General features: G+C 37.8%; 3 protein-coding genes across 5 annotated transcripts; 2 read left to right on the forward strand and 1 right to left on the reverse strand.

The window, feature by feature from the left end:
* Positions 1–1,497: 1,497 nt before the first annotated feature.
* On the reverse strand, positions 1,498–3,143 carry LOC147276688 (Leucine-rich repeat (LRR) family protein). The gene has a single exon (XM_086254582.1). The coding sequence runs from the start codon at positions 2,830–2,832 to the stop codon at positions 1,660–1,662; it is 1,173 nt and encodes a 390-aa protein (XP_086110708.1). The 5' UTR covers positions 2,833–3,143; the 3' UTR covers positions 1,498–1,659.
* A 3,995-nt stretch (positions 3,144–7,138) lies between these two features.
* Positions 7,139–11,636, forward strand: LOC147276689 (cyclase-like protein 2). 2 transcript variants are annotated; one of them, XM_086253789.1, is made up of 7 exons: positions 7,142–7,730; positions 8,603–8,647; positions 9,242–9,314; positions 9,691–9,788; positions 10,281–10,351; positions 10,746–10,897; positions 11,096–11,636. In XM_086253789.1, the coding sequence occupies exons 1-6, from the start codon at positions 7,325–7,327 to the stop codon at positions 10,869–10,871; spliced, it is 819 nt and encodes a 272-aa protein (XP_086109915.1). In that variant the 5' UTR covers positions 7,142–7,324; the 3' UTR covers positions 10,872–10,897; positions 11,096–11,636. The 2 variants fall into 2 exon arrangements, with proteins under 2 accessions (XP_086109916.1, XP_086109915.1); XM_086253790.1 differs by lacking the exons at positions 10,746–10,897; positions 11,096–11,636 and adding an exon at positions 10,434–10,738 and having other exon boundaries at positions 7,139–7,730.
* Positions 11,637–12,549: 913 nt separating this feature from the next.
* Positions 12,550–16,089, forward strand: LOC147276690 (cyclase-like protein 2). 2 transcript variants are annotated; one of them, XM_086253762.1, is made up of 7 exons: positions 12,550–13,059; positions 13,519–13,563; positions 13,865–13,937; positions 14,133–14,230; positions 14,810–14,880; positions 15,334–15,473; positions 15,697–16,089. In XM_086253762.1, exons 1-6 carry the CDS (start codon positions 12,654–12,656, stop codon positions 15,457–15,459), a joined length of 819 nt encoding a protein of 272 aa, XP_086109888.1. In that variant the 5' UTR covers positions 12,550–12,653; the 3' UTR covers positions 15,460–15,473; positions 15,697–16,089. The 2 variants fall into 2 exon arrangements, with proteins under 2 accessions (XP_086109888.1, XP_086109887.1); XM_086253761.1 differs by having other exon boundaries at positions 12,551–13,059; positions 15,334–15,485; positions 15,698–16,089.
* The last annotated feature ends 308 nt before the right edge of the window (positions 16,090–16,397 follow it).

Consider the following 16,397-nt stretch of genomic DNA (forward strand, 5'->3'; position numbering starts at 1 on the left):
TGAATTGAAGGAACCATCAGTGACTAGCTAGCTCTTACTCTCGTGGCAATTCAAATTCATGCATGGAAACCTGAAGTTAAAACATATTGTGATCCAGCAGGTTCGCCCGATGGTTTAGCCAAAGCTTGAGAATTGAGATAATTAAATAGGAATAGGATTCTTTGCTGATCATATATTGCATTAATCTAGCTTGTGTTTATATTTAAAACGACATCTTTTTAAAATTTAAGAGTTAAGTGTACATTTATAAGGTCATATAAAATAATAGGTTTCTAGATTTTGTACGTATTTACATTTTAATCATTTGCTGATCGTAGAATTGCTCTCTTGCACCAAAGTTCAATACTCAATACTCACCTCCTATCAAATCTTAATAAAAAAAAAAAAACTTACTTCATCCATTTTGGATCATGAAAATACAAAATTATCACGAATATGTATATACTTTAATAGATACACGAGGTAAGAGATAAAACATAAAAGATATAGACAATTAGTCAATCATGAACCAACTTATCATGAGAACGTAATAATTGAGTGATGCGAGTAATGTAAATTAAAAACATGTCATCAATATATTATGAGAGGAGATTTTACGTTACGAGAAATTATTCTGTATAATCAATTTAATATGTCATAATATAAGTGAATATTATTATATTATATTATACTAATATAAATATAAGTTTATTGATTTTAACTACTAAATTTCAATAATTTTTTAGTTTAGGTACCAAAATTAAATAGCATTTTAGATTAAGTACTAGTTGAAAAGTCAAACAAATAAATAAAGTAAAAGGTATTATAATTTACAAATATTACATCACATGCCACTACAATAAAAAAATAAAAATAATATTACATTACAAATATTACATTAATTTATACTATATTGTATTTAAAAAAAAAAATCAATTCAATCATAACTTAACTGTGACTGTCTTGGTAAATTGAAAGAGACAACTCACACCACTATACTATGTATTATTTTGAGTAAAAATATTGTTTTGACCTCTATTTATACTATATTATAGTATAATTTCTCTAAAAAAAATTCAATTAAGTCACAACTTAATTGTGACTGTCTCACAACTTAGATATGACTGTCGTTCAGTCACAACTAAATTTGAAGTTGTGAGTGTCGTACAGTTACAACTAAATGTGAAATTGAGAATACATTAGCAAATTTTCAAGATAATATAAAAGCCTCAAGGGCAATTTTATCAAAACCTTATAAATTTTAACTAACATCCATCATATGTGGGGCAAAGGACAAAAATGTCAGATGAAAAAGGCTCAAATCAAAGGGCTAATATGTTTGTGACCCAATCTAAAAAATTATATTTAAATTTAGTAGTTTAATTGAAATATTATATGGTCTTCATGCTATACCAAAAAATTATTAAGATTTAGTATTTAATTCTAATTTTTTATATAAATATATCATCTAATAATATTTTTACACATTTAATTAATTACACCACAAATCAATGTATCGGTTACCTCAAATTAATTTTTCCTACATTACACCTTACGATCTCATGTATAATTATTTTACAAAATTACTAAATAAAAAAGCATTATACATTTTCCTTATTAACGTTAAAAATAAAAAAAATAATAAAAATATTTGACTTGACAATATCTGACGCTTCAAGTTCAAGTCTTCACGACCTTGGTTTTACCACCATAGGCTTGCTTGCATATGGAGTTGGGTTTCTGCGAAGGCAGGCACAGCTGAGACGCCGCTGGACACCCCTGCAGACAATTGTCCCCTAAGCTGCCGGACAACCCAGAGTCCCCGGACAACAGTCCGGCCGGCGGCTGCCCAATCAGGAAGTTACCATCCAAATACAACCTCTTCAACGACTTCTTCCTCCCATACTCCAATGGGATTCTGCCACGTAGCCTGTTGTAACGGAGTGACAGCGACAACAGCAGCGGATGCCTCGCGAAATTCACCGGCGCGTACCCTTCGATTCTGTTGAACCCCAAATCCACGGCCACCAGCTCGCTGCCGCCGGAGACGGGTTTCTGGATGTCGACACGTGTCAGGCTGTTGTTTGCGATGTCGATTTGTTGGATGGAGGGGAGGAGAAAGAACCAGGATTGTAAGGTGCCAGAGAACGAGTTTTCGCTGAGTTCGACCACTTCCAACTGAGTCAACCCGTGGAAAGACGATTCCGAGATCGACCCGGATAACGAATTGCGCTTTAGCGCGAGTTCTAGGAGCTTTGGCGGGAGTTTAGGGAGCGACCCGGTGAGCTTGTTGAAGCTCAGATCGAGGCGTCTCAGATTGGATAGCGAATTCATGGTGTTTGGGAGAGACCCAGTTAGAGCATTGTGGGAAATGTCTAAGGATTCGAGGGATTTGAGGTTGGTTATGGAGGGAGGGAGCGAGTTGGAGAACGAGTTGGATCGGAGAGTCAAGGTTTGGAGGTTGGAGAGGGAGGAAATGGAAGGTGGGATTGGGCCGAAGAAGGAGTTGTCGGCGAGGTCGAGAGTGGTGAGGTGGGTGAGCTGAGAAATGAGTGGGGTGAGTGTGCCCGAGTAGCCAGCCGGGTCGAGGGTGATCTGGGTGACTCGGGTCGAGTCGAGTGAGCAGCTGAGTCCGCAAGTGAAGTGGGTTCGGTGAGGGAGGGCACATGGGTCGGTGGTGGTGAAGTCCCAAGAGGCTAAGCAGGACCAAGAAGGAATGGAGGAGGCTTTGATGGAGGCTTTGAAGGCCTTGAGGGCTGAGATGTCTGAAGGTGAAGTGAGGGCTTGGACTTGGTTGGTGGAGAACAGAGAGAGGTGAAGAAGGAGAAGGTAGAGGAGGTTGAGGTTAGGCATGGCTTAGTACTGTGAGTTTAGAGAGAGAGAGAGAGAGATGGTTTGAGTGAGTGAGATATGTATATGTAGGAATGAATGATGTAATGTAATGTAATGTGAATGTGAATGTGAATGTGAATGTAAAGTGGGGTAGTGGCTATAGTAAGTGGGTTTTTGGAATTTCAATGGGTTTTGAACTTTGGATATATAGTTGGAGAGCACTAAGATTTTGGAGTGGTATTGGGTGTATGGACCTAGATTTATTTATGATTCATGAAGGTGAATTTGCTGTCTGTACTCTGAAGGGTGTCTTACATCACACACATGTCTAGTACTTGTTTTAATTTTAAATGCATGTCTCAAGACTTTGGTTGGCTCAAAGTCTCAAATTGGCATTTTAAAATCTCTCTTTCTTTGCTAATCTTGTTCTGGTCTGAGGCTCTCTGAGCATTACCAAATCTCTACTTCCTAATATGGTTGTTTTCTTATAGAATAAAAGGGGGGTTTCTTAATTCAGTAATAGGGCTGAGAAATAGTTTTATAGTTTTATAGTTTCAAAACCCAAAGAAAAAGTAGCATTGTGATATCCTCCTTATGGGATAAAATCTTTCATAGGCATATCTCATGACCGCGATTGGAAATACTGTAATGCCATTTTCGAGGATGAAGTTACGTGAAGTGTAAAAATAAAATAGACATGAATATTAGGTTGTTTATATGTTATTGGCGTAGTGGCAAGACTAGGAGGGCGCACCTTGGATAAAGTTAAAAACAAATTAAAACACTATTAATAAACTCAACAAGTGAGTGCGGAAATAATAACAAACTCAACAATTGCCTTAGAGAGAAACAAAAATTTAAAAATTAGATATGTAACTTCAAGATTTGCATCTCAATACCAAGTATCAGGCTAAACAATTGTAATAACAAGTTAACAACTGAACAAGTGAAAAGCTTTTAATCGGCGATCTTGCCACTCAGCATGGTGAGGTGGCAATCAACTTCCCACTAAAGTTTTTCTTGTTTGTGTATTATATAGGTAGAAGTTTTGAAGAGATAAGAATCCTTGGAAGCATAGTCTATTCACCTAATATTTTTTAAAATTAGGAGGATTTCTCTATATTTTGGATAAGGAAAGTAATGTGTAGAGAAATTTTCTTACAAGCATGAAAAATGTAAGTATACATAAACATCAAATGCGAGCATACATAATTTTCATGTTTATGTATGCTCACATTTCTCATGTTTATAAGAGAATTTTTCTTATAATGTGTAGACAAAATGCGATTTTGTCGGCCTTCAACCCACTTCAATTGAGAGAGAGAGAGAGAGAGAGAGAGAGAGAAGGGGAAAAGAAAGGGGATGAGGGAGATATAGGGCCGTCGGTAGGTGGGAGGGGAGGGTGGTGGGGTGAGGTGGGAAGGGGTAAAATTGGAAGGTTTAGAAAGTAGATTGTGGGGCTTCTTTATTAGAATCATTATTTTGATAAAAGGTAATGTTAGGAGGAATATGTTAGTGTATCACATTTGTGGACCACATAATATTTCTTAGCTACATTTGATCATTTTCTCTCTCTCTCTCTCTCTCTCTCTCTCTCTCTCTCTCTCTCTCTCTCTTTCTCCCTAATAAAAATAGGTAGAAAACCACATCATATAGTACCACAAATGACTACAAATGTGGTACAAACATGTTCCGCTAGCATTACCTTTGATAATAAAATGTACAAACTTGATCATATAGATTCTTTTATGAGCAAATTACAATTTAGTACCTCAATTTTACATGTTATTTCAATTTAGTATTCCAACTTTGAAAATTTGCAAAAAAGTACTTCAACTTTCATTTTATATCAAAATAGTACCTTCGTTAGTTTTTTTGTTAAATAAACCATTATTTGTTGACATGGCATGAGTATTTTCGTCTTTTTACCCATATTAAAAAATAATAATATTTTTAAAAACTTTTGAATAAAAAAAATTTAAAAAAAATTAAAACTTTTAAAAATAAAAAAAATTTGGGAGGGTCTGGTTAGTGGGGTGAGGGGGCAGGGAGAAGGGGGAGAAGGGGTGCGCCGGGGGTGTGGGGGAGAAGGGGTCGGGCAGGGAGAGAGGGGAGGAGGTCGGAGCGGGGGGAGGGAGGGGGTGGGTCGAAACGATGGGTGGGAGGGGGCGGGTCGGAACGATGGGATGGGGTGGGCTGGGTGGGGGCAGAAAGGGGAGGGTTGGGTGGGGGCTAGGAGGGGAGAGGACGGGGCTGGGATTGGGTGGCTGAGGCTGGGTGGAGGGTGGGGGCATGGCTGGGGAAGGGGAGGGGGTGTGACGAGGTTGGGGGTAGGGAGAGGGGTGCGACGGGACTGAGGTGGGGGGAGAGGGTGGTCGGGCAGGGAGGATGGGGGGCAGGCTAGGGAGGGGAAGGGGCTGGGAGGGAGAGGGAGAGGGAGGGGAGGGGAGGGGCTGGGTGAGGGGGAGGGGTGCGACGTCGGGCTGGGAAAGGGGGAGGATGGGGGGCGGGATGGGGAAGAAGAGGGGGGAAAAATAAATTTTAAGTAATTTTTTATTTTAATTTATTTTAAGAAATATTTTTAGGAAATATTTTTATTTAAAATTTTTAAAAATATTATTATTTTTTAAATATGGATAAAAAGACGAAAATACCCATGCCAGATCAGCAGATAACAGTTTATTTGACATAAAAACTAACAGAGGTACTATTTTGACACAAAATGAAAATTAAGGTATTTTTTTACAAGTTTTAAAAGTTAGGATACTAAATTAAAACAACATGTAAAATTGAGATACTAAATTGTAATTTGCTTTTTTTTTTTTTTATGGGTTAATTACATATACATACCTCAACTATACATCACTTATCAACTTGGTATCTCTGGTTCAAAAACTTTCATTCGGTTACCTCAACTTCAATATTTCGTCAACTAAGTACCTCCGTTATCTGCTGAGTTGGCGCTGACGTGGCATACGTGGACCCAACCATTAAATATTGACTTGGCATTTAAAAATAGCCACATGTACAAAAATTAATTAAAAGATAAAAAAACCCATTAAAATTATATTAAATAGAAAAAAAAAGACAAAAAAAAAAAAAAAAAAAACCAACCCCCCCTGCCCGACTTCACCTCCCTACCCAGCCCCCCTCCCTCTCCCTTCCTCCCCTACCCATCCCCGCCACTCACCCCACCCCACCCCACCTCACCCAACCCTTTCACTCCCCTTAGCACCCAACCACCAAACCAGCGTCGGCGACCCACCTCCCTCCCCCAGCACCCGACCACCAAACCAACGCCGACGACCCACCCCATCCCACCCATCCCAACTGGGCAATTTCCCAAGAAGCACCTTTGATTCTGGAACCCTCTCCATATCCAATAACTATGTATCATCGCATTAAGAAATCTTCTAATCAAAACAACTCTGCAAATCAAACCACGATTTAGCCTCCAGGGACTTCATATATGCTCAAATCTTAATGTGTAGGTAGTCCACAAAACAGTACGTAATAGAAACATCATACAAACTTCTTTGAAAGAAAGAACTATTCATCCTACTTCAACAGTAGGCTACTGGAAGTAGAAATATTATAGAACAATAGAGAACCATTCAAAAATTAAGCACCCAAAAGCCTATCCACAACAAGGACAAGAAATTGAAATGCTTGGTGTTGATTTGATTTCTCTAATATATGATCTACACTACTAAATAGGATAGAAAGAAGCACAAAATTGTGCCCAAACAAAATAAATGAATGAAAAACCAGTGCGGGGAAGGAGGGAGGGGATGGATGGGATGAGGTGGGTCGCCGGCGTTGGTTTGGTGGTCGGGTGCTGGTGGGAGGGAGGTGGGTCGCCGGCGCTTGTTTGGTGATCGGGTGCTAGGGGGAGTAAAAGGGCTGGGGGAGGTGGGGTGGGGTGGGGTGGGGGGAGTGGCGGGGATGGGTAGGGGAGGAAGGGGGAGGGAAGGGGCTGGGTAGGGAGGTGAAGTCGGGCAGGGGGGACTGTTTTTTTTTTTTTTTTTTGTCTTTTTTTTTCTATTTAATATAATTTTAATAGGTTTTTTGATTTTTTAATTAATTTTGTACATGTGGCTATTTTTAAATGTCAAATCAATATTTAATGATGGAATTCACGTATGCCACGTCAGCGCCAACTCAGAAGATAACGGTCAGACTAACGGATGTACTTAGTTGACGAAATATTGAAGTTGAGGTACCTGAATAAAAAGTTTTGAATCAGATGTATCCAGTTAATAAGTAATGTATAGTTGAGATATATATATATATATAATTAATCATTTTTTTATTATACGGCGTGACTTTCAACAATATGCTGACATACAAATAGTCACTAACACCATTCATTTTAGGGTAGAAGTCAACAAATTTGTATAGGGCCTCCTGGACCATCGTCAGACTCCAATTCCAAAAAGTCTAAAACATCCGAGTTCTCATCCTCACCCAACTGAAGTCCCAACCCCACACTGCCACGCTGCTCCTACAAACCATGCCGACAACCACGAAACCCATCCTCCTCCTCCTCCTCCTCTGCTCCGTTTCGCTCACACTCCCCACCCTCTCCCACGCCACCGCAGCCGGCACCGGCGACACCGGCGACACCGGCGACACCGTAACTCTGACTCCCCCTCGCCGCGAAGTGTACGGCGATGGCCGAATCTTCGACATCACCCACAGGTACAGCACGGACATGCCATCGTATGTATCTGTTGACGACGGGTTGGGCCAGTTCCTGTGGCTCTCCGAAAGCATGAAGAACGGCTCCATCGCCAACATGTCCGAGTTTAAGCTCCCCACTCACACCGGCACCCATGTCGATGCTCCCGGCCACTTCTTTGACCACTACTTCGACGCCGGCTTCGATGTCGACACGCTTGACTTGGAAGTGCTCAATGGTAATTCACTATTCATTGTTACCTTCATATACATGCGCTGTGAAGACTTGGGTTTTCGGGATTATCCTCTTTTGATGCTCTGACCGATAAAAATTTATGCCTTGAGATGCTTGCCACCTCACCATGATGAGTGATAAGATCGCCCCCATGATGAGTGGTAAGATTGCCCACTAAAAAATTGCCACATGTTCAATTGTTAGTATAAAAAATAAAAAGAATAGTCATTTTACTTCTCAGATTATTACACTTATATTAGTTTAATTCTAAATTTTTAATTTGAAAATTTAAGAAGTTTGATTTTTTCATTTTTGCCAATTTAAGTTATTTCGTCAATTTACACATTTTATATTAAAATCTAAATAGAAGGGACTATTTTGCCCTCAAAAAAGACCTCATGTGATTGACATATGGTGCTATGCAAACGGAAAGTTGAATGTAAAATATTTAAATTGACGGAATAACCTCACTTGAAAAAATTGAAAAAGTTAGAGTTCTTAATTTTCTAAATTAGAAGTCTGAGAACCAAACTGATACAAGTGTAATAGTATAAGGAGCAAAATGACAATAATTCCAAAAAAAATTAACAATTCAAAATGTAAACTATAAATGAAAGAATATAATAACAATTGAACAAGTGACAATTTGTAAGTGGGTAGTGTTGCCCCTCATATGGTGAGGCCGCAGCAACTCCCTACACAAGTTTTTCTCTGCCTTGCACACTTGTTCTGTTCTTTATGATGTTTTGCCTTTTGTACCTTCCATGCATATTGGATTTTAATTGCCCTGTTTTCACAATGATATTTTCATGATGATTACTTATGTTGGTTGCATAGTGATATTTTCTTGATGATTAAATGTGCTTGTATCAATAGGTCCGGCATTGTTAGTTGACGTTCCGAGGGATACGAACATAACTGGTATGCATTTCATCTATTCTCTATGTGGATGCTTAGCTAATATTCCTAGGGGAAAGCACCTCAGAAATAATACCTTGTTTATCATTGTGTCTTTCATAAAAACAATATGCTCTCTCAGTTGACATGACTTTATCCTTCTGTCTCATTACACATAGAACGCTGAATTATGCCCCACGTGTCACTTTACCCTCCAAAACTCATTTTCACTCACTTGGCCCCCTAAACTATGTTCTCTGTTTCAAATTGCCTTATTTCGTCAATTCTGTCATCTCTTTCGTTATCCAAGCTACCGTGGCACTTAAAGATGACAAACTTGAAGAAATGAGGCAATTTAAAATAGGAGGCGTAATTTAGGGGGAAAAAGTTTCAAGAGTAAAGTGAGATACGAGCATTGTTCAAGGGGAATAAGCATAATTCAGTCTACATACAAATACATAAGCCATGTCTACTGCTTAAGCAGCATCCAAAACACCAGTAAAAGTAGCGTTTTGGTTGCTAAAACTATAATTCTACTTATAAATAAGTGATGAGAACATATCATGGATTCTATTTCCTTGATGTTTGGATTTTAACAGTCCTATATACTTGTTACAGCTGAAGTTATGAAGTCCTTACATATTCCTAAGGGGGTACAACGTGTGCTGTTCAGAACTTTAAATACTGACAGGTACTAATTATCCTTGTATACAATTGCCACGAGTTCAAAGAACCTCTATCACCAGCCATTGTAATTTGATCCATTACTCTTTAGTTTTTAGTAATCATGATGATTCCCGTGAACAAGAATGTCTCATTTGTTTAACTAGCCAATTTTTGGAACAGCAAGGAAAATGTTGTCTGAGATGACCTCATCCTCTTTTTTATCATTCCTTCCACTAGTTTTCCTTCGCAAAGTATATTCAAATCTTGTTTTTATCAAAGATTGGACTACTGATGTTTCGAATAATTCAATTTGATTTATAAGTCTGAAAATATTGCTGAACATTAACAAAAAGTTCATTTCAAAGAGATTTTATATTAACAACAGCTTATTGCAATTCTAGACAGCTTATGTTCCAAAAGAAGTTTGATTCCAGCTTTGTGGGATTTATGAAGGATGGAGCAAAGTGGTTGGTGGAGAACACTGACATTAAACTTGTTGGTGAGATATACATGTGTACCCTTTTTTTGTTGATAACACTATTTTCAGACACTAGCTAGCAAGGTGCTTAATTTTTTTATTTTTTTTCCATGTGCAACCATCTTGATATATGTTGGATACCAGCACTGATGTCTCTACATGTAGTTGATAGTGTTTTCAATTTTCTATTTGACCAACATGGTGTCTCAGTATTTCATGCAAGAATCACTGGCTAATCGACCAATTGATTTATCCAATTGAGGCAAACATAACTGACACCTATTACTTTTTATAGATAATGCAACTGCATGCCATGTCCATTATATTCTTTTTATTAAGTGATAACTTTTTCTGTAAAGTATTAGCTTTCTAATATTCATTTGAACTGTGACAGTATTTTTCTATGCATGTATATTTAGGGTACTATAGTCTTATGTTAAGTTCTTTTGCATATTATATTATCATTTCTGTTATTTAATTGAAGCTGATGCATTTGTCTCTTATGAAATGTAGGAATTGATTACTTATCTGCTGCTGCATATGAGGATTTGGTTTCATCCCATCTTGTTTTTCTAGAAGGCAGGGTAAGAGAATCCTTGTTTGATGAATCTTGATGACAGTTGTTGTCTACATCCTCACTGTTTTCGGATATGTTCCTGTTCGTAGATCGTTTCCATCCATTCATTGTCTGACAGTGATAAACACAGCATGGGAAGAAGAGACAAAATAATAGAAGAGTACACAACTTATGCTGAATTGATGACTGTTTGATCACAAATAAATGGCCATGATCTGCCAACTGGACCTTTCCATTTCACAAAGAAATAGATATGATCCCGACCAGTTTTAGTTGGTGAAACTTATTTTTGCCAGCCCCAGAAACTTGTCATTCTTGTCATGAGCTACATACATGTTTTTTCTGATTTAAGCAGAAATGCAGTGTCAAGACTCAACGCGAACACCGGTTTATTGTTTCAGGAAATCATTCTTGTGGAAGCCCTAAAACTTGATGGCATCCAACCAGGAATGTATTCTGTCCATTGCTTACCTTTGAGGTTGCCAGGTGCAGAAGGATCACCAATAAGATGCATTCTTATCAAATGATGCGTCTCCTTGATGTTTATATCTTTGTAAGTTTTGTATCGATGTTTTGAAAGTCTGTTCCTGAACCATCAAAACCTAGTTTCATGTTGTAGACATAATTGTCTTTGCTATTGTTTTCACCTTGTCCATTTTCCATATGCCTTGTGTTTGAACTTTGAAGCTGAAATTTTTTTTTTTATGAATTTGAGTGGTACACTTTTTTGAACTGCTCATATTTGTTGCAGGAAACATGATGGCCGCAGGATAAGTTGCGTGGAATTACACACTATGAGACCAAGTTTCAAGACTGAACATAGATGAATATCGTAATAGTTATGTTCTTAGTTTTTATGAAACAAGTCAAACAACAGAGTAATGCCTTACTTGGCATTGCCTTTATATATGTCACACACAATATGTCATAAGTCAAATAATGTATAGTGAAATTGGGGCTGTGTGTCTAGCCCAACATTGTAGCATAAGCATAAACTGTAAAGTCATTTGGGTAACAAAATTTAGCTTTAGCTGTAAAGGTACATAAAGTGATAAAACAGAGTTATTATCCTCAGTTTGCAAAAACTGCCTTCTGGTACTATTATCATCTGTAATCTTGAGTAATGAAATGAGCACTTATGATGCCCTATTATGCCTTTTGGAATTGCATTTTGGATTCAAAAGCTTGAGGATGTGTATAGGAAGGACTATTGAGCATTTTGCCCATGGTAGGAAGAATGAACTCTTTGGTTTAATGAATTATTAATTAATTAATACATACATTTTGAGCAACTTTGTATTTTCAGAAACTATATCAAGTTTCTTCACTACATATTACTCAAACTCCATTTGGGTACTGCAGGAGATCAATATTACATGCTCAACCTCATGAGGTATTATACACCAATTATAGACCAAGTATACTAACCAGACAATTATAGACCAAAAGAAACCGATAAAGAAAAACAAATAACTATGAAGACAAGTTCATTTCTGACATTTATGTAAGCTTACACAAAACTCAGTCGATGAGAATGCATCTTGCTGGTGACCCATCAGCAACAATCAACCTAAGGGTAAGCAATGAACAGAATATATCCCTGCTGGAACCCCATCAAGCTATAACCCTCAAAAAGAATCATATCCTAATAATTAGCAATCTTATTAAAACTCTGATTCATCATCAAAGTTTGTAAAACAATGATGAATTAAGCTTTGATTCATCAGATCATGAATATTAATTCTTTCCCTGCCTTGTAGAAAAAAAAGAGGAGTTGGAATTCCATCAACAATAAGCAACAAGGTTTAACTGTTTAAGTAATGCAGCACTTCATATATGTGGACAAAAATGTCTCCGCACAACATTCTGGTAGAATACTTTTCACAATGCAATAACTCAAATGGGACTTGATGCAAATTCTACAATGCAGCTTTCTGATTCTTGAGTGCTAATGGGTTCACCATTAGACGTTAGTAAACACCGTAACAAAACTGTACCAAAGACAAACAAAGTCATCGGATGTCACACTTGATTCCTCTTTTAGTTTAATCTTGGGAGAGGAAGAGTCCAAGTTGATACCTCTTTTAGTTTTTAACGTTGAGAAGGAATGCTTCAATATGTCACAAGCTAGTTGGTCAGTCATATATTTCTTTGACGATTAGATGTTGACCGGTTCATTAAGCCATCAAATATATTTGTATGTCATAAGAAGACAAACAGTGTACCAAACAAGCTGAAAAAGCTCTAGTGGGAGTCTTATTATAAGTTGGGGAGCTCTGTTTTGCAAACTGAAATCCCAACCCACAACCATGAAACTCGTACTCCTCCTCCTACTCTGCTCCCTTTCGCTCACACTCCCCACCCTCTCCCACGCCACCACAGCCTACCCTTCAATCCCCGGCACCGCCGACATCCACCTCCCTTCCTCCGACGCCGAAACTCTGATCCCCCCTCGCCGCGAAGTGTACGGCGATGGCCGAATCTTTGACATCAGCCACCGCTACAGCACCAACATGCCGGCCTTTGACTCCGTCGACGGGGTCGGCCAGTTCCTGTGGCTCCCACATAGCATGAAGAACGGCTCCATCGCCAACAACTCTGAGATGAAGCTGCCCACTCACACTGGTACCCATGTCGATTCCCCTGGCCACGTCTTCGATCACTACTTCGATGCTGGGTTCGATGTCGATACGCTTGACTTGGAAGTGCTTAATGGTAATTGATCAATTCACTGTTTGGTTTGTTTTTATGGGTGGTTTTGCGTTTTGGGGTTAATGGGTTGTTGAGTAAGTCAACGCTATGTGTTCGACGAAATACTACACTATTTGACATTGACATGTATGTACCCTTTTTTGGGGGCTTGGATAGGTCATATATGTTACTTTTTAGCAAGTGAAAGATTAGCTAGGTGCTTTGCAGTTGAAGACTTGGAAAAAGAAAAAGGGTTTTTGGGTTTATCCTCTTTGGATGCCCTTCATTCTTCATCTTTCTTTTAATTTTAGAATTTGTGTTTTCTTTTCTTTGGGATGTTTTCCCTTTTTTTCCATGCATATTGGATTTTAACCCTGTTTTCACAATAGCGTAGTAAAGGGGGAAAACAAAGCTTATTACTTATGTTGGTGGTATACTAATATTTTCATGATGATTGTATGTGTTTTTACTTTGTATCCATAGGTCTGGCATTGTTGGTTGATGTTCCGAGGGATAAGAACATAACTGGTATGTATTTCTGACCATCTATTTTCTATGTGGATGCATAGCCTGCTCTGCTGTTTCAAATGAACAAAACGTGCTAACTAATATTGCCAGGAAAAAGCACCTTAGAGATAATATCTGGGATTATCTTTGTGTCTTTCATACATACAACTACATAAACCATGTATACTGCTTAAGCAGCAGCTGGAAGGCCAGATAAGTAGCCTTTTGGTTGCTAAAACTATAACTATACTTGTAAATAAGTGACAGGACATATCTTTTTCCTTGATTTTTGGATTTTGACTGTCCTATATACTTAATACAGCTGAAGTTATGCAGTCCTTACATATTCCTAAGGGGGTACGTCGTGTGCTGTTCAGAACCTTAAATACTGACAGGTGCCTTTATAAGACTTATCTTTGTATACAATTCCACTGTTAAGACTGTTTAGTATTTACAATCAATGACATATACAAGTTTCTGTCGATGTTCTTGCTTGTATCATATTCATGCGTGTGTGTATTATATACACACATTATAATTTAGATGGCTAATTATAATTTTATATTAACTAGAGCTTATTGTAATTTTAGACGGCTTATGTTCCAAAAGGCATTTGACCGCAGCTATGTAGGATTTATGAAGGATGGTGCAAAGTGGTTGGTGGAGAACACTGACATTAAACTTGTTGGTGAGATATACATTTCCACTGTTTTTTTTTTTTATAACACTACTTCCACACCCTGTGAGAGCAGTCAAAAGTCAAGTGCCTCTCACATAGGGGTGTGGAAATAGCCCCGTTTTTTTTTTCTTTGGAGCTACCTAGCAAGGCTAGCATTGACTTCTATTTTCCTTTGCGCAACCATCTTGAGTCTATGTTGGATACCAGCACTGATGTCTCCAAGTTTGGCTCTATATTTCATGCAAGGATCACTGACTAAGATCAATTGATTTGTGCAACTTTTGCTGTTTGAAAAAAAAAATTTATTTGTGCAACTGAGGCAAACTTAACTGACACCTATTACTTTTTATAGATAATGCAAAATGCATGCCATGTCCATTATATTCTTTTTATTAATTGAGAACTTTCTCTGTAAAATATTAGCTTTCGAATATTCATTTGACGTTGTGACAGTATTCTTCAGTGTGCATGTATATTTAGGGTGATATAATCTTCTGTTAAGTTCTTTCTCAGTGAAGTCCTTGCTTATTATATTATCATTTATGTTCTTCATTTGAAGCTGATGCATTTGTCTCTTATGAAATGCAGGAATTGATTACTTATCTGTTGCTGCATATGATGATTTGATTCCGTCCCACCTTGAATTTCTAGAAGGCAGGGTAAGAAAATCCTTGTTTGATTAATCATGAATGACAGTTTCCTCTAGAATTCTGACTGTTTTCAGATTAGTTCCAGTTAGTAGATCATATCCATCGATTCATAGTCCGACAGTGGTAAATGCAGTATGAGAAGAAGAGACCCAAAAAACAGTAATAGAAGAGTACACAACTTCTTCTACTGAATTGATGACTGGTTGGTCACAAATGAGTGGCTGTGATCTACCAACTGGACCTATCCATTTCACAAAGAAATCAAGAGGATCCTAATCAGTTTTGGTTGATGAAAATATTCATTAGGTGGTATTTATTTTTGCCAGCCTAAAAAACTTTTGATGCTTGTTCTGAACTACCTTCACAATATACAAAGGAAAACTTGAGTTTTCTAACATGGTTTTCTGATTTAAGCAGAAATGCAGTGTCAAGACTCAACATTAACATGGTTTAATGTTTCAGGAAATCATTCTTGTGGAAGCCCTAAAACTTGATGACATTCAACCAGGAATATATTCTGTCCATTGCTTGCCGTTGAGGTTGGCAGGTGCAGAAGGATCACCAATAAGATGTATTCTTATCAAATGATGCGTCTCCTTCACGTTAATATCTATGTAAGTTTTGTATCAATGTTTTGAAAGTCTATTCTTGAACCATCCAAACCTAGTTTCATGCTGAAGACATAGTTGTCTTTGCTATTGCTTTAACCTTATCCATTTGTCATATGCCTTGTGTTTGAAAAATGCATCAGTGTTTGATTCTTATTATTATTTCTTTTCATGAATTAGAGTGGTACACCTTTTTGAACTTCTTACATTTGTTGCAGGAAACGATGATATCCCCAGGATAAGTTGTGCTATGAGACCAAGTTTCAAGACTGAACATAGGAAGTTCTTGCAAGGAATTGCAAAGAGATGCAATGAAGAAACACAGCTATGTTCTGAATACGAATATCTTAAAATTTATGTTTGTAGGTTTTATGAAACAACAGAGTGATGACTTCTTTGGCATTGCCTCTCTTTATGTCGCACTAAGTTTTCATAAGTAGAATAATTTCTAGTACCATCCACTCTGATGGAAATTAGGGCTGTGTGGATGCTCAACTTTGTGGCATAAGCATTAATTGTGACACAGTCATCTGGGTAACAAAATTTAGCTTTAGCTGTAAAGGTACATAAATTCACTTTATGTTATTTTTCATTGGCATAGTGGCCTCTAGACTCTATCCCTATCACCTGTATCTATTTACTTTGTGATCAATAAGAAAATGCTTAGCCATGTACAACCTTTCACTACACCATAGGTTAATTTATAACCTTGCATGGCAGTGGGATCAAAATACTGTCCCATACTCCCATGCTCTATCTTGTTGGTTTGTGTGGATCCATGTAAAGTATCGGATAAAAGATATAACAGTCTACAATACAAGCGAGTAATCCATTACCAATGAAACCAAGGTCGATACTGGTTGTAATTAGTAATGAGTTCATACTGGTCTATAATGACATAGAATTGCTCTCAAGGTT

This window comes from Dryas octopetala, chromosome 8, assembly GCF_963921425.1.
Source record: "Dryas octopetala chromosome 8, drDryOcto1.1, whole genome shotgun sequence".
Classification (NCBI taxonomy): domain Eukaryota; kingdom Viridiplantae; phylum Streptophyta; class Magnoliopsida; order Rosales; family Rosaceae; genus Dryas; species Dryas octopetala.